Below are 21,357 nucleotides of genomic sequence, written 5' to 3'. Positions count from 1 at the left end.
TGAAAGTTAAATAAATAAAATCATTTAATGACCACAAGAAAGTAGATGGCTAAAGTAGTTGATTTAAAAGGTTTTGTTGGTATTAGTTTAATCATGTTTGACATCTGCAGGCTGAGTTTGGTTTCACTCACTTTATGTCTTGTCTAAGGACCAGTTGTTTCATGGTAGTTGGAGGGACTTAATAGTTGTTTTCTGATACAAATGTACACCCCCTGATTCGAACACCAAGGCTCTATCCACTGCGCCACATGCCTCCCTCTACTTCCTCTACAATGACACAATGTCCTGCCTTACTAAAGTTAAGCGTACGCTCTGATATTGTCTCGCAGAACTACAGAAACCATTACCATACTTCTGTTATTTCTTTTAGGTTCCAACCTCCTTTTAAGGCTATAACGGTATCTAGTAGTCAGAATATTCTCAACATAAATGGGGAAGTAAGAGGACCAGTTGATCACGATATTCTGCTTCATCACTTCTTATCTGAATCTGATCACTAACAGAAGACATGTCAGGCAGCTCTGTGTAGTATGTGCACGTTTGCTGTAGTATAAAGTTTAGAGTTTATTGTGATCTGCAGACTGGGTCCCCAGAGGCTGAACACTGAGGAGACATGCAGGCTGTGATCGGACTGTTGGTGATGATGCTCGGAGCCTCTTACGGTCAGATCTTTAACTTATAATCAGACTAATTAACATATAATTGACATTAAAGCTGAGCAACATATTAGTTTTACATCAATAGTAGTAGTAGTAGTAGTAGTAGTAGTAGTAGTAGTAGTAGTAGTAGTAGTAGTAGAACCTTTATTTAGCCAGGAAAATCAATTAAGAACAAATTCTTATTTTCAATGATGATCTGACAGGAGGCAAAAAGCTTCCTGAGGGGATGGGGGTTGGGAGGAAGAAAATAAAAAGACAGACTCCGAGCACTACAGAACACAGGAGACAACTATATTGAGATAGGAGACTATATTTTCTGAAATGTTGGAGTTGAGATAACATTTTCTAAATGTACTCACATTATGCCCACATTTCTTAAGATCAAAATTCAAAAATCAAAATGTGTGAAGGCACCAATATTCAAGCCTACGATCAACTCTTCAACCACGCTGGGCCCAAATTCATTCGAGACATGAAACATCACAAATACATGAAATAAATATGATTAGGGATTTTTCAAAATCTGCTGTGATCTTCATTCACTGGCATAGATCTATGATGTTGAAGCTAACTTAAAGCTTTCTTTGTTTCATTTACATATGACAATCATTTCTAAGCCCTAATTTTAATCACAATAGGCTGTACAATTAATTCAACAACTAAAGAAACTGACAAGCGGAGGAACGTTTTTGTACTGTTTGTTCAGTGAAATGTTTTGCTTTCACATATTGTTCATGGCTCTATTGCAACAACACATGTTTTCTGTCTGCATTAAATTAGGCATACAGTTACAGTTCAACCGTTTAATTATAACTTATACAAAAATTAACAGAATAACTATGATTGATAGTTTTTCAATCTTGTATTAATCAAACATAATTTATTATGTAACTGATTCAACCTAATGACATTTTCCACTGATATTCTTCTCAATTCCACATACAATGTTCGTAAAGCTTACTTTAAGTTAAGAACATGTGTTAATTCCTTGTACTGGTACTTGATTACAGCTACAGAACGCTTACATCCACAGGAAACATTTATATATCATGGTCTGATGGCCACATCTTTAGAATTTATATACGCTAGATATCTTTTTGGATATCAAGGTTTGATGGCTCTTTTCCATTAGTTCAAACACATTGCCAAAAACACACTGAAAAATAACGAGTTGATTTTGAAGGCTTTGGTAACTTCCTAATAATTTAAAACGGAAGTTCCTGTTTGGGTGAGGTTAACTTCACCTAAGCACAAATATTGTACACAAGCATTTGTACTGTAACAGTTCAGCTGCTAAACATATGTATACAGTATTTCACAAAACTTTGTCTTGAAACCAGTGAAATACTTATTTTTTGCTGCAGATCAGTATTTAAATATGCTTAAAGAATTACAAAACTCAATATTTTTGTAGAAATGCAAAACTTAGATTTTGATGTTTTTGATCTTAAACCTTTTTTTAAATGTTTCTATTTTGTGTTTCCAGGTCTGGAAACCCACTGTGACAGCAGACAGGATGGAGCTCAGTGCTTCGGTCCTTTGGGAGGAACTGTGGTCCTAAAGCTGATTGACAAGGCCTTAGAAACAGAAAGATACCAATTCTTCAAATCGTCAACCAAAACAACACTAATACTCCATGTGATAAACAATAAGATTGTGCATAATGGGATAAAAAGCAGATCCTCATTTAATCCAAGTGATGGAACATTTAGGGTGAACAACCTCAGCAGGACTGACAGTGATGAATATCCTTTTGAAATACGTGAAAATTCAGTTATCATAGAGACACGCGCTCTACAACTGACCATTCAAGGTAAATATATTGTTTTTTGTATCTATTGGGAAATGTAGTCAAATGGATAGACACACATACAAAGTTTGTATTTCTAAACTCAACATAATCTGTCTGTTCTGCACTAAAAACTGCATGAAATGACTTAGATTGTGTGAATATTAAAAGAGACCAGAGTGTGTTTCCTTCAGCTCCTGTGTCCTCTGCCCGGCTGGCCTCTGAGTGTCTGTCCCAGGGAGAGAAGAGGGTCTCCTGCTCCTCTGGGGGAGGGGACAGTCCTCAGTACAGCTGGACTCTGGATAGACGCTCACTGACAGACACTGAGCTCCTCTCTATAAATACTGAGACTAACAGCATCACTCTGAGACAACACGTCTCAGGAGCAGTGGCCTGCTCCGTCAGGAATAACGTCAGCAAGGTCTCTGAAGAAGAGGAGATCTCTAACTGTGGTGAGAAGATGAGTCGAAACAGTTTGATGAATAAGACATGGATGATTAACTGCACATCAGTCATGTATCTGATTCTTTCCCACAGGCTTCATATTCATTAACTGCACCTCAAATGGGACACAGATATCAAAGTGGGTGTTTGCAGCCAACAATACGCTGTGTGTTGAACCAACAACAACATCTCCCACCACCACCATCCCAGATCCCTCCACTGCGGGTAAGGAGAGTACAGTGTCAATTAACCCCTGCACTAACATCACATCCTGGAATCAAACTGTGACCCCCCTCTCTGAAGATGACCCATGGTACATTAGTAAGTGACAACTAACACTGCAACAATGGATTATTAAAGTAATTCCCCCCTTTTTTGTTTGTGTGTCTCCATAAGTAATAATGAGTCTTATTACAGCTCCTACCACAAACACATGTTAAGGCTTCCACTGTATAAAGGAGAGTGATATCAATGTGTCCATAAACCCTCCAATAAGCACTTTCTTCCTCCAGCAGAGATGGTTCTTAAATAGTAAACATGAACTCTCCTGTCACAGAACTAACTTGACATGTTGTTTTTGTGTCTCTTTATCCCAGCTCATCACTCCCTGCTCGTATGTGGTGTGCGGGCAGCTGTGGTGGTTTTTGCATTAATCGGGATTGCCATCTATTTTGCTTGGAAGAACAAGAACTACAAGAAGGCTGAAGGTTCTGCTTACCGTCCAGAGAGGGAACATCAAGACGAGTCTGTTGTGATGGTAGAGATGTAAGGCATCTGAAGTGTAACTCAGGTCGTCTCTCATCATCTTTAAGCATGTGAGGAAAGGGAGTGGAAATAATCTGCTGTGGTTATTCTAAAATTACTTAAATGTGTTCACAGTTTAGCAGCTCAGTATGAGTTGTTATTATTTGAGGTCTGTCAGTGTTGTTTTGCATTTGTATCGTAGTTCAAGTACAAGTTGAGGTGCCTGCATCTTTTTTTACAATCATGATCATTTATATCATTTTAGGATTGAACTCAGATTGAATCATGTGCATGATAGTTTGTTGTTTTCCTCATGTGATTAAAATGTCATATATAGGTATTTTTTTGCTTGTTTGCTTGCAATACGTTCTTATGGAAAGTCTCTTTGCTGTTGTTATATATCCAATCCAGTTGTGGCACTTTATGAAGTTAAATATTGCTTTCATGATAATAAAAGTATGTAAGGCTAATAAAGGTCTGTACGTGTTTTGCTAATTCAACAAACATTAAGTATTCTTACTAAAGGTAATCTAGATGTAAACATTATTCAAATAAGGTAAACTTCCATTTTGTTGTTTTCATTTTCATCACAGACTCTACCTTTAATTATCAGTATCAGTCGGTGTGAGGTTTCCCCCTACTGATGGTCAGAGGCGTTACTGCTGTTCGTGGATAATTCTGTAAAATCTCTGTTCCCAATGTTAACATTTCAGGTAGAAATGATGATCAATACAAAATAACCATATGGTGTTGCTGCCTTAATAGGCTACTACTACCAGTCTGCATAATGAGGTTAAAATATAAACATATATGTGTATTATTACAAGTGCAATGTCATATGTCTTTAAATAGTTTAGGGAATGTTCCTTACGTATATCAATAGAGGGCAACAGAGTCTAAAGAGAGAGAGAAGTGAGATAACTGAAAGTTGAATCATCTACTTCCCTTTTCCATGTAATGAATTACACAACAGCCACCACCCTAACTAACACTTGCATCAACCAATATGTCAGAACAGTTTTGAAGTTTACATTTGATTTGACCAAAATGAATTCCTTTCATATTCAGCAGGAAGCTGTGAAGACCATTAGGCTAACCAAATTAAACTAGTTTCTAAACAAACTAAGTACAAATAAAGAGCCTATGTTGAACGGATGTGATCCTGAAATGATAGTTTGATGGCAAAGTATTGTTCTGTTCAGTCAGGGGTCTGAGAAGTAGGGCGCATTATTGCCTTAGTTATAAAAAAAGCCTCTGACAGAAGACAAACTAATAATCCTTTAACTGCATGTTGATTTTGTCAGAGGACAAAAGCCTCAGAAATGTTTAGGCGGTGTTATGGATAAAGTATTGCAACAAATATATTCAATATATATTTATGCGACAAACATTAGTTGACCAATAGTGTGAATCTGTATAATGCTGTTATACCCCTGTAAAATGATATTAGGATCACTGTCATTATTTGTGAATTATTCAAGTATTCATTTGACTGTTTGAATCAGAATTTAAAATACAGTTTGGTGTGCAGATAGTTTTAATGTTTGTTTAAAATGGTTTAATAACAATGATCTGCTTGTGAGTGAGAGGCAGTTTGCTAATTCGGTAAGATGTGGAAGCGACATTTAACCCTTTCATTTCGTTGTCAATATTGCTACATGGAAAACAAAAAAAGGACAGCTGTTAGTCTCAAACCCTCTTTCCGTTTAAAAGGAGGAATGTTTCCCTCTGTTCCTCTCAGTCCATCACCTACAGAGGCCATCTTGGTGGAGGCCAAAAGGGGAAGTGACACAGATATCACTTCCTTTTCTTTCGATCCAAAAAAAGATGAATATAATAACGCTCTGCTGAAAGGTTACAGTAATTATCCTCTGAGGCTGATCACTAGAAGGATATATCTCCGGCTGTTCAGTGTACGGTGTTGGTGGGAAGTAGAGAAGTGTGTCTGAAAGTTGCTGACTGAACATTGAGGAGACATGAAGGCTGTGGTTGGACTGCTGGTCTTGATACTCAGAGTCTCTCTTGGTGAGCTGTTTAACTTTAAACACTGATACATATATAGCTTTAATATTATGTGAATAACATGTCTTTGTGCTCAGATATTGGTTTCCAGTAAAGTCATTGACATCCTCAGTGATGTGTAATGCAGTTCAAATGCTGAAGGATAGAGGCTTCTTACTTGGTTTTGAATAAACTACCCCTTTATTGATAAACTGATTCACTGCAGCAATGTAAAACTGATATCTGAGCTTTTCTTAGGTTCAGGAGCTTAAAAGAAATGAAGTTATTTCCGAGATCATTTCCAGGTCATTGTGGTGAAAGTTCAGTGACAATTAAATCAAAAGAGTATAATGATCTACTTCAACTGAACATATTCAACTTCATTTCCACATACTCAGAATTCAGAGCTTCACCTCTGACAGTTCAGATATTTAATCGGTTTGATCATTAATATAATTTACCTGAATTTCCTCTTAAGTTTAAAATCAGACACTTTATGGTTATTGCAGTTATATCAGAATACACCAATCACTTAGAGTTGAATTGATTTCAATATCTTTTGTATAATTTGACACATTTTCGCCTGACACATAGTAAACTTGTATATGCTGTCATTTATAAACAAACCTCTGTGGCACAGCAGAAGGTTACGTACTGACTGGGTGTGGTTATGCAACTGAACCTGTTTTGCAGTCATTGGCCAGTGTAATTCACTTACAACAATAACCGACTGTTTGCATAATGTACATAAATTGATATTTCGATGGTTGTTTATAATAAAAATAATTTACATTCAAAATGTTTTCAAACATTCCAGGTCTGGAAACCCTCTGTGACAGCAGACAGGATGGAGCTCAGTGTTTCGGTCCTTTGGGAGGAACTGTGGTCCTCCAGCTGATGGACAGGGCCTTAGAAACACAAAGATACCAATTGTACAAATCGTCAAACAAAACAACAGTAATACTCCATGTGATAAACAATAAGATTGTGCATAATGGGATAAAAAGCAGATCCTCATTTAATCCAAGTAATGGAACATTTAGGGTGAACAACCTCAGCAGGACTGACAGTGATGAATATCATTTTGAAATACGTGACAATAAAGTTATCATAGAGACACGCGCTCTACGACTGACCATTCAGGGTAAATATATAGTTTTTTGTATCTATTGGGTAATGTAGTCAAATGGATAGACACACATACAAAGTTTGTATTTCTAAACTCAACATAATCTGTCTGTTCTGCACTAAAAACTGCATGAAATGACTTAGATTGTGTGAATATGAAAAGTCACCAGAGTGTGTTTCCTTCAGCTCCTGTGTCCTCTGCCCGGCTGGCCTCTGAGTGTCTGTCCCAGGGAGAGAAGACAGTCTCCTGCTCCTCTGGGGGAGGGGACAGTCCTCAGTACAGCTGGACTCTGGATGGACGCTCACTGACAGACACTGAGCTCCTCTCTGTAAATACTGAGACTAACAGCATCACTCTGAGACAACACGTCTCAGGAGCAGTGGCCTGCTCCGTCAGGAATAACGTCAGCAAGGTCTCTGAAGAAGAGAAGATCTCTAACTGTGGTGAGAAGATGAGTCGAAACAGTTTGATGAATAAGACATGGATGATTAACTGCACATCAGTCATGTATCTGATTCTTTCCCACAGGCTTCATATTCATTAACTGCACCTCAAATGGGACACAGATATCAAAGTGGGTGTTTGCAGCCAACAATACGCTGTGCATTGAACCAACAACATCATCTCCTACCACCATCCCAGATCCCTCCACTGCGGGTAAGGAGAGTACAGTGTCAATTAACCCCTGCACTAACATCACATCCTGGAATCAAACTGTGACCCCCCTCTCTGGAGATGAACCATGGTACATTAGTAAGTGACAACTAACACTGCAACAATGGATTATTAAAGTAATTCCCCCCTTTTTTGTTTGTGTGTCTCCATAAAACACCTGTATTGATTGCCTGATATTTAAATATCTTGTGTCCCGTTGTTGAAACAGAAAACTGGCCAATAATGGCCGGTGTTCTCTCTGCACTGGTTCTTCTGTTGGTGGTCGGGGTGGCTGTCGTCTGTGCTCAGAGAAAAAAAACAAGCAACCAGCCCACAGGTACAGAACACAACTTCCTTTTTTCTTACACATCGCTGCATTCACAATTTATTTCTGTGTTTATAAATGCAACAAACAGTTTGACATTTTTGGCAATACAAGTAATTTGTTTCTTGCCCGAGAATAAGATAATAACATTGAGACCACTTTGGAAACTTGACGAGAAAAACATACACATATTAGTAGGTAAATAACAAAAAATAAACAATATTTTTAACCAACTGTACAAACACCCTGTAGTGTTGGAAGTATTACATCCTTTACTTTAGTGAACCCGACATAAGTATAATCAGGAAGGTTTACTTAAAGCATTAAAAGGTAAAAGTACTCAATGCAGAAACATGTCCCCTGTGACTGACATACTATTATACCATAACATCAATATTACTGCCACAAACCGGCTCAAAGAGTGCAACAAGAGGGGACACAAGTGGTTAGCCCTGCATGTATTAAAGTGACAACATGTAAGGGTGAGTGTAAAGTGTGTGTAGCCGGCGAGGTAAAAACCAAACTTTGCCTGGATGGTTCATGGAACAGAGAGACAATAGATAGAATAGATACATAGAATTGGAGGATGAAGCCCTCTTTATTGGTCACACAAAAATGTAGCTACACAGCACACACAGTGACATTTGGTCTCTGTTTTTTACCCATCCAAGTAGTAGGAGCAGTGGGCAGCTATTGTACAGCGCCCGGGGAACAATGGGGAGGGGGGGTCCGGTGCCTTGCTCAAGGGCACTGCGGCAGGGCCCAGGAGGTGAACTGGGACCTCTCCAAGTACCAGTCCACACTCCATATTTGAACTCTGTTCGGTGACTTGAACCAGTGACACTACGGCTCCCAGTCCGACTGCTGACTTTATAGCCCCCTATAGTGCTGATTCTCTGTCTGTTACTTTAGATGAAAATAAGGAGCCCCTCCCCACGGCCAGGTGATAAGTTGGGCGGGTGTTACATTGGTTGGTGATTGGCTAATGGTTACACAAGCCAAAAATCGTTATGACATCATAAAGTGGCTAAAATCTGATCAGCTCATTTTCAGACAGGTTTTTTATATAAAAAGAGAGGGAATCTTTGTTCCTAAAACTCTCAGAATCTCTTTACGCAGAGGGGACACATGTTTATGTATGAAAGACATGAAAAAGTGGATTTTGCATAATAGGTGACCTTTAACATGATTGTGTTGTTTATGTATTCACTCTGCAGATGAAGATGAACATGAGTTGACCTATGCTGTTGTCAAGATCAAGCAGCGCTCGGGGCGCCAGGTCCAGCAGAGGGCCGAGCCGGAGGTGGAGTACGGCCAGGTCAAGTTCTCAGAGCGACCTCGGCTGGCGGCTGATCCCGCAGGAGAGGAATGTGTGTACGCCAAGGTGCGAAGAGGCAGGTAGAGTTCAGTCATTTGACAAAGACTGCACCGATGTATTAAAAAACAAAATCCTGCAATAATAATCCTTATAATATTAATAATGATATTCCTTTATTTCTTCAGAATAAATAAATGATACACCTAACGATGTTTTGACAAGATACAGGTCAACATTTTGCTGTGATGTGTTTCTCTTGTACAGTCTATAGGGACCTCCGCCAGAAGCCTGTTTAAAGTTGAAATACATTAATAGGATGCGGGTTCTTTTAATGTAAATACACATTTTATTTTCATTCATAGATATTATTATTATTGTTATGCTTCTGTGGTTTATTTAAAATTCCTTGTTTGATTTCAAAAGCATTTTAATTGTGGTTTTAGATAACATTATCCAATATTGCAACAATCTTTGCGTTATGTTTATGCTTGTTTCTAATTCATGAGCATGTTCACTTTTTTAATACATTGTTGACCAACTGTACATTTAAAATAATGCTAATATAATTTTGCCTTTACAATGCATTTAGTATAACCCTGCAATAAGTGGCAGGCAAGCGCACCGCTCGGAATAACCACTTCCTCATTTGCACACATTATGGCAATGACTGTTCATTTTTGCTGAAAAACTGTCTTTCTCGAAGGAAGAAAGAACATTTGTCATCAATAAATGATTACATTACATCTTATCGAGCTGTGTGTTCATTTTTAAAACCTTGCCAGGTATATGTAGTAACTGTTTCATAGACAAGCTGATAGCCTGAGCATGCTTGTGTTTGTAGTTTGGTGCGTTGGGGGAGCTAATCTCTAAATGTGACGGTGTTATCTTCCTTTGGCTCGCTTGCAATGAGATAAATTTAGTTTGCAGAGAAATGTCACGTATAAGGCAGTCTGAAGCAACCACAGATTAGTTTCCTTGTAAGCTCTTCTGCTTTTTTCTCAGATGATGCATGGTCAGTCCGACAGAATTGTCTTCAGAGGTATGCATGTTGCATCATGCTGAAACAGCCTAACAGTGAAATGAAAGTGTCAGATGTGTCCTGTAGTGCTGCCTACTCTTATGTGCAGTCAAATTGGGGAATTGTTCTTGTTTGTCATTTATTCGATGTAGATGGCAGACAGTCATGCCTGTAACTATAGTGTGTGTGTGTGTGTGTGTGTGTGTGTGTGTGTGTGTGTGTGTGTGTGTGTGTGTGTGTGTGTGTGTGTGTGTGTTGTTCAGTGTTTCTTGATACTGTAAGATGTCAAACCTTTTAAAATAGGATGTTGCACTCCTACAACAAAGTAAGCACTGATAAGAAACTGAGCAACCTCCGAGACTCTCAGTATGCGCGGTGTTATCTTTTAACACCAACAGCTTATTTCTACATCAAGTGCTTCCTTTTTTCTCTTTGGTTTTCAGCGCAGAACGCAACACACAAATAACGATGTATTTATCAATGTTATTCATCTGCGGTAGCTTTGTGATAATATTCAACAGACACATTTTAATTACTAAGGGCTCTTCATTTTAATAGACGAGGAGAACAAATGTTTAAAATTAAGTCAGTTAAGAACAACGCCATTGATTTGTCATTTGAATCAACTGTCACATTTTAATTCCATCATTCGATTCATTTCTGTGCCATGACAGCACAGTAAAACAGTACTGTAAAAGCTATAGTCTGAGCCTGTAGAATATTAACGTAAGCTAACATTGACTCTTCAAAGGTTGCTTTAATCACATAAAACAACCCAATATTTGATTTCAACTAATCTAAATGTCTCAGTTACACTTAAACAGACAAGAATGCCTAAGACATTTTACATGTATATTGGCTCGGACCCAATGCATCCATTTTTCTGCAAGAACTAATAACATCTAAGACAACAAACAATAATAAGCACATCAAATGCCAGATTCTCTGAAAACTTTGCCCCCCGCCAGCCCCCTCCCCCCTCTCCCCCCTAGACCTTTGTTTGGTTTTTCCTGCCTCAAGTTAACCATTCGGCAGCTTCAACCTAACGGAGACGCCCGTGCTCGACTGCACAAGATGTAACCATAAACAGCAAAAATGGCAGAATCAATATTTCAATATTGGAAGGCTTCAGCTAGTTGAGTCTCATGTGTTAGGCTTCTCCTTCTTCAAGCCCTATTTATGCTCTTATAGCGTGAGTAGGGCTATAATCAACTATGTTTTCCTATGTTAATGTAGGAGATATTTTCTTTTCAAAGAGAGAGTTTACAGGTTTGGTTTGGTTTGATAGCCTGAGGTCAAAGGTTAACAACCAGGCACTACCGTTCAGCTGATCCATAGAGCCATAAAATTGGTGTTTATGGTTCATGATAGCGTCCTTAAACAACCCTGAGATGATTATTTTTGTTTAACCCTCTTGTTGAAACACAGTTGAACTTCTGACTGGCATAATCTTCTGAGCAAATAATTGACAACATACAAGAAGTGTTATAAAACTGCTCAAACCATCCAGTCCTGTTTGTCAGCCAGAAAGACTTTGTTCAATACAATGATTGAACAGATACCAAAACGTATCGATGTCAGTGAGTATTGTTGCACCTGTAATGCTTTTAATATGTGAATAACATAGTTAAAATAAAGATTAGGCCTCAGCGCAACCAAACGATGGAGAACATTTGGTTGAACCACGATGAAACTTTTATTTTCCCTCATAAAAACCATGTGATATAGTTAATGTCCATTCATGTGACCCTGGCATGCCAAATGTATTGACAGTAACTACAAAACCAAAACTGGTGGTTGGTGCCAAATGTTTAATCGTGGGTAAGTCAGCTTTTGATTGAAGATGTACTGAAGCTGACTTATAACTTCATATTCAAATAATGTATTACCTATTTTTACAGAGAAAGAATCATGTGATTCAAAATTATTGATGTTAGAGTACTTACTGGGTATGTGTACATACAGATAGTTAATGTTGAAGAGTGCTCATTAAAGAAATTGATGTTTGGAGATATATAGGTTTCTTTGAAAAGATCATCCTGTAATACAGCCTGTATTATTGTATATTTCAATAAACAATTATGGTACAAAACGCAGTTCATCTCGTCATGTAATTCCATGAATTTAATAGTTTTGAGTCATGTCGTAGGCAGGTACAGCTTTTCACAAAGGTTACACTTCCTCATTAGCTGTAAAAACTCATCATGAAAATGTTCTGTGTGTGATTGTGTCAGATAGTTGTGCAGTAAAAAGCAGATGGACACACAGATCAATGCTAAAGAACGGAAAAAACATAATGCACTCGGCATGACGTGGCTTCACTTTTGAACATACAAAGACACTATTGTGATTTACTGAAATAGAAGACGCTGCACCACGATGATTGTATATAAATACACGGTGAGTTGCACAAAGTTGGTGGCATAACACTTCATTTCGAAACGATTGTTTTTGCAATCTCTAGCCACCTGTGGTCAGCAGTACATTTACATGCTACATGTGTTACCTTCCTCTTTTTTAAGTGAAAATCTAACTAACACAAACAAATCTAAACGTGTGTTCGTTTTGCTAACATGTAAATGTATTTCATACTTTAACATTGCATACATACAAGGCTGGATTAACCATATGGGCAACCTGGGCAAGTGCCCAGGGCCCTTGAGCAAAGAGGGCCCTCAGTGACAAGATAAAAAAAAAAAGATCTTTTGATTTTGATTTTTTCGGGCACAACCTCACTCATCATACATTGTTTTAAATGACACTCACTCTTCGCCATAAATAACACAGCTTTTCCATAGGGTCAAATTACTGTAGGTCTCTGTACTGTAGGTCTCACTATGTATGTGCTCAACTTTATTACTATGCTGCGGAGGTTTATAGCCGAATCACAGCCCCACCCTTGAGCAACAACACAATTAAACTACATATTTTACTTTTGTAACTCTCGGTGTTTGTGACAAATAGAACTCCTTGTGTACTTGTACAGCCAGCCAGTCATATTTTGGCATTAAGTGAGGTGCTGTTCTGAGGTTTTGATTGATATTACCTAGGTCTTCTTGAGCCATACACTGTCTTGAGATCTTATCCATTGTATCTTTGTCTTGTGATCTTTGACTGAAAGGGAAAAAGGCTAGACCTACTTTGGTTGAACTATGTGGCTCCGTCCCTGCTTTTGACAAATAGGTGTGCGATTTGACATGCCAGATTGACTGAAAATTCTAAATATTGGTCATGTTGGTAGGATTGGGTAGGCGTGGTATTACTTGTTGGTACGTGGTTGGGGGGGGGGGGGCCATGAGTGCTCAGTGCCCAGGGGCCCCTGGAGGTACTAATCCGGCCTTGCATACATACATACATACATACTGTAGGTCCCAAAAGACTAGATAAGCAGTGACTTTTATAATTCAAATACTCTGACAAAGCAATGTTGATAGAGCATAACGCATGTGGAAGCTGTTTTTCAGGAAGTGGCAAACAAATTATTCAACAGCCTATTTTTAAACAAGTTGCTTCAAGTAAAAAGTAAAAAGGTTTTAACTGCATTTCATCATACCCTTGTTTGACGACACATTTCTTAATGTTTCTGTGCATCAACCCTTTCCATTACATCATATACAGCTGCTTTCTCATCCCTTAATGTAACCCATTTGGTTATAATTGTAATGATCTATTCCCATGTTAAATCCGGCATAAATAATTCAACAGAAACATTAAAGGGATGTTGAAAATTGGCATCACACGTTTACGCTTTACCCGTCTTTCACATTATTTTCCATTCTGTGCTCATTCAAACTAATGAAGAGAAATTAAGCATCATTGTAATTCCCTTTTTATTTGGTCAAAAGCCACATTATAATTGTAACGCTCTAGAGAGATTTTGAGACATAATTCCTTAAATTAAGTCAAATTAAACAGATTTAGCATTCCACTTATTGTCTTACTCATGAAGCAGATACTTGACCATAAGTGCATTGTCACTTATCAACCAAAAAACCTTTCTTAAAGATGGTTTGCACGTTTCCCAAGTGAAAGGATATTCAGTGACTCTTGTCCTAAATTGAGTATTGTGGTTCTAAAAATGATATGAACACGCTAAAGACTAGTGGTTTGAGAAGCCCACAAAAAACGATCAGTGCAACAGACATGTAGTGCTTGTCATTGTGAAAAGCATGAGGTGCAGCATTATGACATCATGTTGATGCGAATCATCGCCATTCAATCTGTGGTAACATTATAAAACACAACAACGCTATGTACATTTTTCATGCTGAATCAGTCTTTCATATTAAATCCACCTAGTATTCCTCTGATATAGTGTCAGACAAAATGTTCCTGCTGGGGCTGGTGGGGATGTGGGAGTCAGCGGGCCCACCCTGAGCAGGCGGGGTGGGGGTGGTTGTGGAGGCCTGCTGAGAGTTCTGCTGCTTCTTACGGTTTATCTTCCTCTCTTTGGCACGTCTGTTCTGAAACCAAATCTTCACCTAGGATTTCAGGATCAAAAAAATATTGATTAGGAATAGGATGTGTTCTTTGACTTTCTATTGAGTTGTATTTTCTGTCTTTAGCTGTTATCGAGTGTGTTGTCTTTGACCACTTGCACTGGATTTAGCTTTTTGTTTGTATTTTCTATACTTCTGGAAACATCACCTAAACTAATAAGTCCAATATATTATTTGAACCAACTAGAAAAGTTCATTCAATATATGAGAAGATGACCTACTCTCTGTTAAAGAAGAAGTTTCAAACTTGTGTTGTTAAAGTCTGGAGCTGATCCAAAGACAATGAAAAGGAGACTAATGTCTGTTAATGAGCAGCAAGTTCAGTAATTTCCTTCTTTCCTAGAATTACTTTGTTGCACTCAACAGTGGTTTGACAAGATAAAGGATATTAACACTACTTGTATCAGATGTTTTGTTCGACCACATAACATTATGGTTTAAAGAGGTTTATTCTAAAGCTGGTGTCTACAAATGGGATTGTTAAAGGATGTATGGCAATAAAAACAATACACCACCAGGCAAAAACATGGACCAAATGTAATGTACTGTAAGAGTAGCTGTTTTTTTAGGAATTACATTGTCAATAGCCATACCATGGGGGTACTACAGAATAAGCTTATTTTCTTAGATTGTGTGTCTAAAAATAGACCTTCTTTCTTAAAGTTCCTTTGAATTACTTGTGATCGTTTATTTTTTTATTTTTCAACCCAGTCTTCAGACTGAAAGTAAGTATAATTTGAAAGAAGAACAGTATCATCCAGGGTGTTGGTGCTGCAGTTTGTTCGGTCTGGTATGAACACTAGCTTATGCTGCATTTTCAAATATCAAATTATGTACATTAAGATTTATATAGTTGGATAAAGGAAGTCTTTCAGTCCTTTTTCAAAGCATTCCCCGGCCGATAGAGTTTGCAGAAAGACGGTGTGTCTACACTGGGGCTGCAACTAACTATTATTTGTATTATCGATTACATTTGCAGATTATTTTCGAAATAAATCAATTAATAGTCTATAAAGTTTTAGACAATATGACAATGAACATCCCAATTTCTTAAAGTCCAAAGTGACTTCCTTTAAAAGTCATTCTTAACCCAAGCATATTAAGTTCAGTGTGATACCAAACAGATAACAACAGGAAGCCTCTATATTTAAGTAGCTGAAAACTCACTCCTCTCTCACCTGTCTCTCAGAGAGGCCTAATGTCAATGACAGCTCGGTCTTCCTCCTCATGGTGATGTAGCGGTTGAACTGAAACTCCTTCTCTAGCTCCAGGCGTTGCTGATCAGTGTAAACCACCCGGTACTTGTCCTTAGTGCGAGTCTTGGTTCCTGAATCACACAAAACAACCCTGATTTAGTTCAACAATAAATACAATGTGGATGATTGACTTAGTGAATGTAAATAAATAGGTGAGTAAAACATGATAATGTCAGTGAGTCACGTGCATACGTCCAAACAGATGACTAACTTGAAGACGTCTGGTGCCATGTTCAAGTTCAGGCGCCACTTAAAGCCTCATCAACTCTATTAATCACGCTAACTATAACTAAAGACTCCCCACTGCATTGCATCAGTGCTTTCCTTATCCCTGTGAGTGGTGTTTACATAGGTGTTTACACAGGCAGCTATTCATACGCACATACACACTCTTAAGAAAAGGGTGAGTCAGAGTTATTGATCGAAAATCTTGACCACGTGACAGCATCGATCAAGGCAGACTCACACACACACACACACACACACACACACACACACACACACACACACACACACACACACACACACACACACACACACACACACACACACACACACACACACACACACACACACACACACACACACACACACACACACACACACACACACACACACACACGTGGAGGATATTTGGTTGCTTTCGGCTGAGTTCCTGTAATGCACCTGTTATCTAAGTTGTCACTCTTCTGCACCCACCCAGTGGACAGAGAGGGTGGGGAGGAACATTTCTGCAGACTTCACGGCCGCCACTGTTAGCTTTGCTTTGACATCTCAAGCCATGCTGGCGGAAGGGAGAGGCGAAAAAATCATGATAAATGTGTGTGTGCAGTCAGTCTGACTTTACTCTACGTGTTGAATGTGTTCCTGTCTATGAATATGCGTTTTACTATTGCTGTCATCTAAACACCCACTCAACTCCAGGGGTTAAGTTTGTCATCATTTTGAAATTGAAACAAGTATCTTATCTTATAAAAAGTAATGCTTTATAAAGTTTGAGAACCTTTTTTATCTAGAGGATTTTCCTGTCACATTTCCTGGCCAATGAAGATATGATGTGATCCAAGGCAGACCACAACATGTTTGTTCACAACTTTTTTGTATTTATTTTAGTTTAAAAATTGAATTCTTTAAAGTATAAATTATGTTTTTAAAGTGGTAATGTTTCTAAATAATAAAGGCACTATCCCAATTCTATTAGTAATAATGATATATAATGCTTTAGAAGCTTCTTGGCGTGTCCCATTTCATGTTTCAATTATGTCTTATGATTGTAGTATTATTAATTAGTACATGGATGATTATGAAGATGATGATGATATCTTTTATGGGTTATTAATCATAGGCAAATACAGTGTTCTATTATCACACAGCATTTAATAGGCCTTAATAGCCCCATGGTAGGTATTGAAGTCTCACCTGAAGCGGTTTCATGTGGTCTCCTCTTGGGACCGAAGGGTTCCTGTCCTGAGATGAAGTTGTACGGGGTGAACGACCCCCCTCCAGCATGGGTGGGCGTGCCGCTCAGCTCCGGGGAGGAGAAGCTGGCCTGCGCCGCGCTGCTGGGGCTTGACCCCGGGAAGCTGTACGCGTACTCTTCCCGGGGAGGGTACATGGAGCTCCAGGCACCTGTCGACGGGTCCCCGACTCCCGGGACGTGATGGAACCCGGTGAAGTCATACGGAGGCGGAAAGTACTGACTGTTCAAAGAAAGTGTTTGAGCCGGGTGTCTGGCCGACTGCGAGTTGGGGTACATGCCGGTGTCCTGGTGCGACAGGTAAGGGGGCTCTCTCGTTAGACCTCGGTGAATCGAACTACCTGCGCATGTTAGGCCTCCTTGTTTATCCCTGCAGCCTCTGGAGCTCTGTTTTCACTTCAGTCCAAGGTTTGGCTACCTGTGCAGTAAGACTACACACCTTTATAGATTTACTGCCTAGGAGTTCAAAAGTATCATTGTGACGTCACGTCTTACCTGAGACCCACCTGCCAGTTCTCCTGTTGGAGAGGTGAGGGCATTGACCCTCATTTACCCAGTCTGCCCCGGCGGACCATTTTGATAAGGCCGTCATTTCCAATACGTGAAGGGCTCATCATGTGATAACCAGCACACAGATTGTAAATCAAGATATGAGTTGGCTCACTGGTGGCATGAGTGCAAAAAAAATACTACAATGTGATGTTTCAAAGTCTTACCTATGTACACATACATCATAACAATTATATATATATATTGTATGTAATGTCATGAGTCTTACTGCCACACCATGCAAACACATCTTCAAATTGCATGTCATATTTCTTTAGATTTAAATAATTGTATTTTCTGTGAAGTATTGTTGCTAATACTGTTGCTACCAGACTTAAGTAGTGGGACGAAAAGCACAATATTTGCCTGTGAAATGTATGGAAGAGGCATAACATGGACATATTCAAGGAACTAATAAGTTCCTCATAACTGTACTTTGTCACATTAAAGGACTAATGCTCACAAAGAACATGTGTCATTGACATGAGAGATTACATATGATTTTAGGACATTATTATTCTATAGGTTGGTCAGTGAGGTGAACAGGTGTTTGTCTTTCCATTAGTTCCCTTTGAAGATAAAACTTTCCCCAATACTTTGCACTATAAAGTCAACAACAAATATGTGGCAAATAAGTTTGCCAACATTTTTTAAGTGATATTATGAAGTTTTGTGGGTTTATTTTACACTACATTCCTGCTTAAAACATCCACATGAGGGCAGCAAAATACAGGCAGGTTGTTTAAGAAATCTGAAGTCCTGCAAATATAAAAACCTGGCCTGCTGTTCCAAATGTATAAGATTAATAATATGCTCTATGTATTTCACACATAGAGCCCTTCTGCCTCTGAGTCTACCAAAGATCCATCAAAGATTAATGTCAGTATCTTGGTTAGCACACTCATCAACTTCCCGCTGTTAGCATGAAGCATGTTAATGGAGAGAAAAGTGCTACAGGCCTGAGCATGAGGGAAAGTGCAATATCAAACACTTATTAGGAAATGCAATGGATTATTGCGCCCAGTAATAACAACTTTTCTAAAAATAAAGAATGTGGTTTAAGCACTTATTGCATGCATTAGGGCATTTGTGGATGCAAACACTGGCCTGTTTGGCTGTACATGAACCTAAAACTGACGTCAAACATTAGAGCTCCAAAAAGATACCCATTATTTAAAGCACTTGCCTGCCAAAAAATGAAAACATTAGCTTTTTTTATGCTGTATTAATCTTTAATATGTTTCTAAATGAGGGGTTGCTGTAGGGAATATTACATGTGCATTTAGTTTAAACTGTACAGAATACAAAGTGTTCCCCCATGACTCCTTTTAGTCTTGCCAACATTCACGATCATCGAGGGGGAACTAATAAGAGCCTTGTAGCTTCTTTTCACCATTTCTAAAAGCTCACATGTGTTAGAAAGTTAGCTGCTGTAGGTGCCAAGACACACCCAGGGCTTTCATCTTCTAGTCTTACTTCCTTTAAGACCTTTTACATTCCAAAAAAAGCTTGCAAACAGTACTTATTAAGAGCCAAACAGCTACAGCATGCCAGTCAGATTCTGCTTTATTTTGACAGTCATTGAAAAGTGGAGCATGAATTATGTCATTTAGATGCAGCACGAAAAAATGATTTATTTATGATATACTGAACAACTAAATAAAGTAGCAAAACATTTCTATAAAGACAGCATAGACACTTTAATTTAAGAAATGACTATGGTGACACCATGCAGGACTAAATCAGGTAACTATTGATAGTCAATGAATGTGTTTTTACATTTGAATTAAACCTATAAATAGAGATAGAAAACATGGAAAATGCTGCAGAAAGTGATTGAAGTTGGATCAGAGTCTGTATAGTCTGAATGCAACCGCACACTCCATACAACAACAAAACACAGATGAGTAAGACAAAAGTAGCACACGTTAAATTAACTTGACAGTCCACAGTTTTGTTTTTCTCTTGAAAGTAATGTTTTTTTTGGTGCATTTTATTAGACAGTGTTCAGTAGAGAGCTGACAGGAAATGAGATCCAGAGAGAGGAATGAAATGCACCGAGGTCCCAGGCCGGACTTGAACCATGATGTTGGGATTACATGGTGAGCGTCTCACACGCAAAGTCACCAGGACAACATTTGTTTTTCATTATTTTTCTTAAAAACAATCTCTTAAAATGTATTGTGTCTGAATAATAACAAGGTACTAAAGCATCACCTTTGAGAAGAAAAAGGTTTCTATCAATCTACTATCAAATAGTAAAATGTTGTTTTGTCAATTGGTTATTTGTAGAATAATGGACATATTATTTCAGCAATGATTTGAGTTGCTCCTACTTTGATTTGCTGTGAATTCAGATCTTTAATTTGACTTTTAGATAAAGGGTATCTTAGAACATTGATTTGGTGATGATTATTGCAGTTGTAAACTCCCCAGTGTTTCCTGAGTTTCAGGTTTGTTTGGGTCTGAATGGAGTAGACCTGTTTCAAAGTATCTAACTATTACAACCTTTATCGGCACAATGTGTTATCTTTCAGTTCTTTAATGGCTTCATCCATCTTCATCTATCAGAGATGTGTTGAGTTCAGCTCCAGGTCCAGGCCTTAGCCTCAGAGTTTCCTGCTTCTAGCTCCCTTCCCCCTCTCCCAGGGGCCTCCAGGGGCCACTGGCTGTCAGACAGGGAGATAACCTTTAGCTGTATCCGAAATCCAGCTAAACACAAACACAGGGCCAGCATACAGGGTCATTGTATCACGTTCTGCTTCTCTTTCCAGCCACAATCCCACTTTCTCAGTCCCGTTCACTGCTGTTCTCTTCCTGTCCACCAGATGCCCTCTGACTTTTCTCTCCTGTCACAGTCACCTGACCTTCCCTGCTCACCTGTTCCCACGTTCCTCATCAGCCCTGCAGATATTTGCAGCCTTTTCCCACTCATTTTCACCAAGCCTCAACTTTAGCTGTCCCTTCGCTCCACTGTGGAGGCAAAGCTACTTCTGATTGGACATGCCAGTAAGCATATATTTGTTCCCGTTTAAATAAATCTCTAAACTGTTACTGTCTGCTTGCGTTGTCTGGAATTGGGTCCTTCCCCTGTTGCTGTGCTTGCACCCGCTCTACTTCAGCTGTGGAAACAGTCCAGATCAGCAGTGAGAGAAACCACTCTAAATGTTCTGATAGGATGAATAGACCAGGCATTGTTGGAGCAGAATGAGTCCGGTTTATCATGTGATTTGGCACTTTGGCGAGCTGTATAGATAAACAAGCGGTCAAATATAAGGCCATAGACACCCCCTTGTGTTCAGTTTATCCACCACTTTTTGTAACAACAAAAGACTGTGTTAGACATATCGGCTTTTTTACTCTTACTTTCGAAGACTTTCACTTTATTTGATTAACTTTAGAGATTTAAACCCAGTGTGTCACTTTTAGGGCTGCAGGGTGTTTAGATAGTGTCTTATCTCAGCTGATAAAGGATTGCATTGCATATTGTTAATG

General features: G+C 38.7%; 3 protein-coding genes across 5 annotated transcripts; 2 read left to right on the top strand and 1 right to left on the bottom strand.

Annotated features, from left to right (window-relative positions):
• The first annotated feature begins 412 nt into the window (after window positions 1-412).
• LOC307031448 (uncharacterized protein) lies at window positions 413-4,110 on the top strand. 2 transcript variants are annotated; one of them, XM_079668572.1, is made up of 5 exons: window positions 413-662; window positions 2,146-2,472; window positions 2,643-2,900; window positions 2,986-3,213; window positions 3,489-4,110. In XM_079668572.1, the coding sequence occupies exons 1-5, from the start codon at window positions 614-616 to the stop codon at window positions 3,659-3,661; spliced, it is 1,035 nt and encodes a 344-aa protein (XP_079524698.1). In that variant the 5' UTR covers window positions 413-613; the 3' UTR covers window positions 3,662-4,110. The 2 variants fall into 2 exon arrangements, with proteins under 2 accessions (XP_079524698.1, XP_079524699.1); XM_079668573.1 differs by having other exon boundaries at window positions 414-662; window positions 2,986-3,117.
• A 1,303-nt stretch (window positions 4,111-5,413) lies between these two features.
• LOC307031447 (uncharacterized protein) lies at window positions 5,414-9,806 on the top strand. Of its 2 annotated transcripts, none has more exons than XM_079668571.1 (6): window positions 5,414-5,661; window positions 6,455-6,781; window positions 6,952-7,209; window positions 7,295-7,423; window positions 7,650-7,757; window positions 8,963-9,806. In XM_079668571.1, the coding sequence occupies exons 1-6, from the start codon at window positions 5,613-5,615 to the stop codon at window positions 9,145-9,147; spliced, it is 1,056 nt and encodes a 351-aa protein (XP_079524697.1). In that variant the 5' UTR covers window positions 5,414-5,612; the 3' UTR covers window positions 9,148-9,806. The 2 variants fall into 2 exon arrangements, with proteins under 2 accessions (XP_079524697.1, XP_079524696.1); XM_079668570.1 differs by having other exon boundaries at window positions 7,295-7,519.
• Window positions 9,807-12,173: 2,367 nt separating this feature from the next.
• On the bottom strand, window positions 12,174-17,750 carry LOC307033240 (homeobox protein CHOX-CAD-like). The gene is made up of 3 exons (XM_079671638.1): window positions 17,256-17,750; window positions 15,759-15,907; window positions 12,174-14,562 (listed from the first exon to the last, which is right to left on the bottom strand). Exons 1-3 carry the CDS (start codon window positions 17,590-17,592, stop codon window positions 14,377-14,379), a joined length of 672 nt encoding a protein of 223 aa, XP_079527764.1. The 5' UTR covers window positions 17,593-17,750; the 3' UTR covers window positions 12,174-14,376.
• Between the last annotated feature and the right edge of the window lie 3,607 nt (window positions 17,751-21,357).

The sequence above is a fragment of the Notothenia rossii genome (genome assembly GCF_949606895.1).
Source record: "Notothenia rossii genome assembly, chromosome: 3".
Lineage (NCBI taxonomy): Eukaryota > Metazoa > Chordata > Actinopteri > Perciformes > Nototheniidae > Notothenia > Notothenia rossii.
The sequence above is the reverse complement of the archived record's forward strand: the minus strand, read 5'-3'. Positions and strand labels throughout refer to the sequence as shown.

What these genes read in the sequence shown, in the direction of transcription:
- LOC307033240 (XM_079671638.1), bottom strand. Translation starts at nt 17,592, where the DNA reads ATGTACCCCAACTCGCAGTCGGCCAGACACCCGGCTCAAACACTTTCT. An exon ending in ACCACATGAAACCGCTTCAG is followed by an intron (nt 15,908 to 17,255) that starts GTGAGACTTCAA and finishes TGTGTGATTCAG; the next exon opens with GAACCAAGACTCGCACTAAG. An exon ending in TAGGCCTCTCTGAGAGACAG is followed by an intron (nt 14,563 to 15,758) that starts GTGAGAGAGGAG and finishes CTGAAATCCTAG; the next exon opens with GTGAAGATTTGGTTTCAGAA.
- LOC307031447 (XM_079668570.1), top strand. Translation starts at nt 5,613, where the DNA reads ATGAAGGCTGTGGTTGGACTGCTGGTCTTGATACTCAGAGTCTCTCTT. An exon ending in GATACTCAGAGTCTCTCTTG is followed by an intron (nt 5,662 to 6,454) that starts GTGAGCTGTTTA and finishes CAAACATTCCAG; the next exon opens with GTCTGGAAACCCTCTGTGAC. An exon ending in AACAAGCAACCAGCCCACAG is followed by an intron (nt 7,758 to 8,962) that starts GTACAGAACACA and finishes TTCACTCTGCAG; the next exon opens with ATGAAGATGAACATGAGTTG.
- LOC307031448 (XM_079668572.1), top strand. Translation starts at nt 614, where the DNA reads ATGCAGGCTGTGATCGGACTGTTGGTGATGATGCTCGGAGCCTCTTAC. An exon ending in AGAGGAGATCTCTAACTGTG is followed by an intron (nt 2,901 to 2,985) that starts GTGAGAAGATGA and finishes TCTTTCCCACAG; the next exon opens with GCTTCATATTCATTAACTGC. An exon ending in AGATGACCCATGGTACATTA is followed by an intron (nt 3,214 to 3,488) that starts GTAAGTGACAAC and finishes TCTTTATCCCAG; the next exon opens with CTCATCACTCCCTGCTCGTA.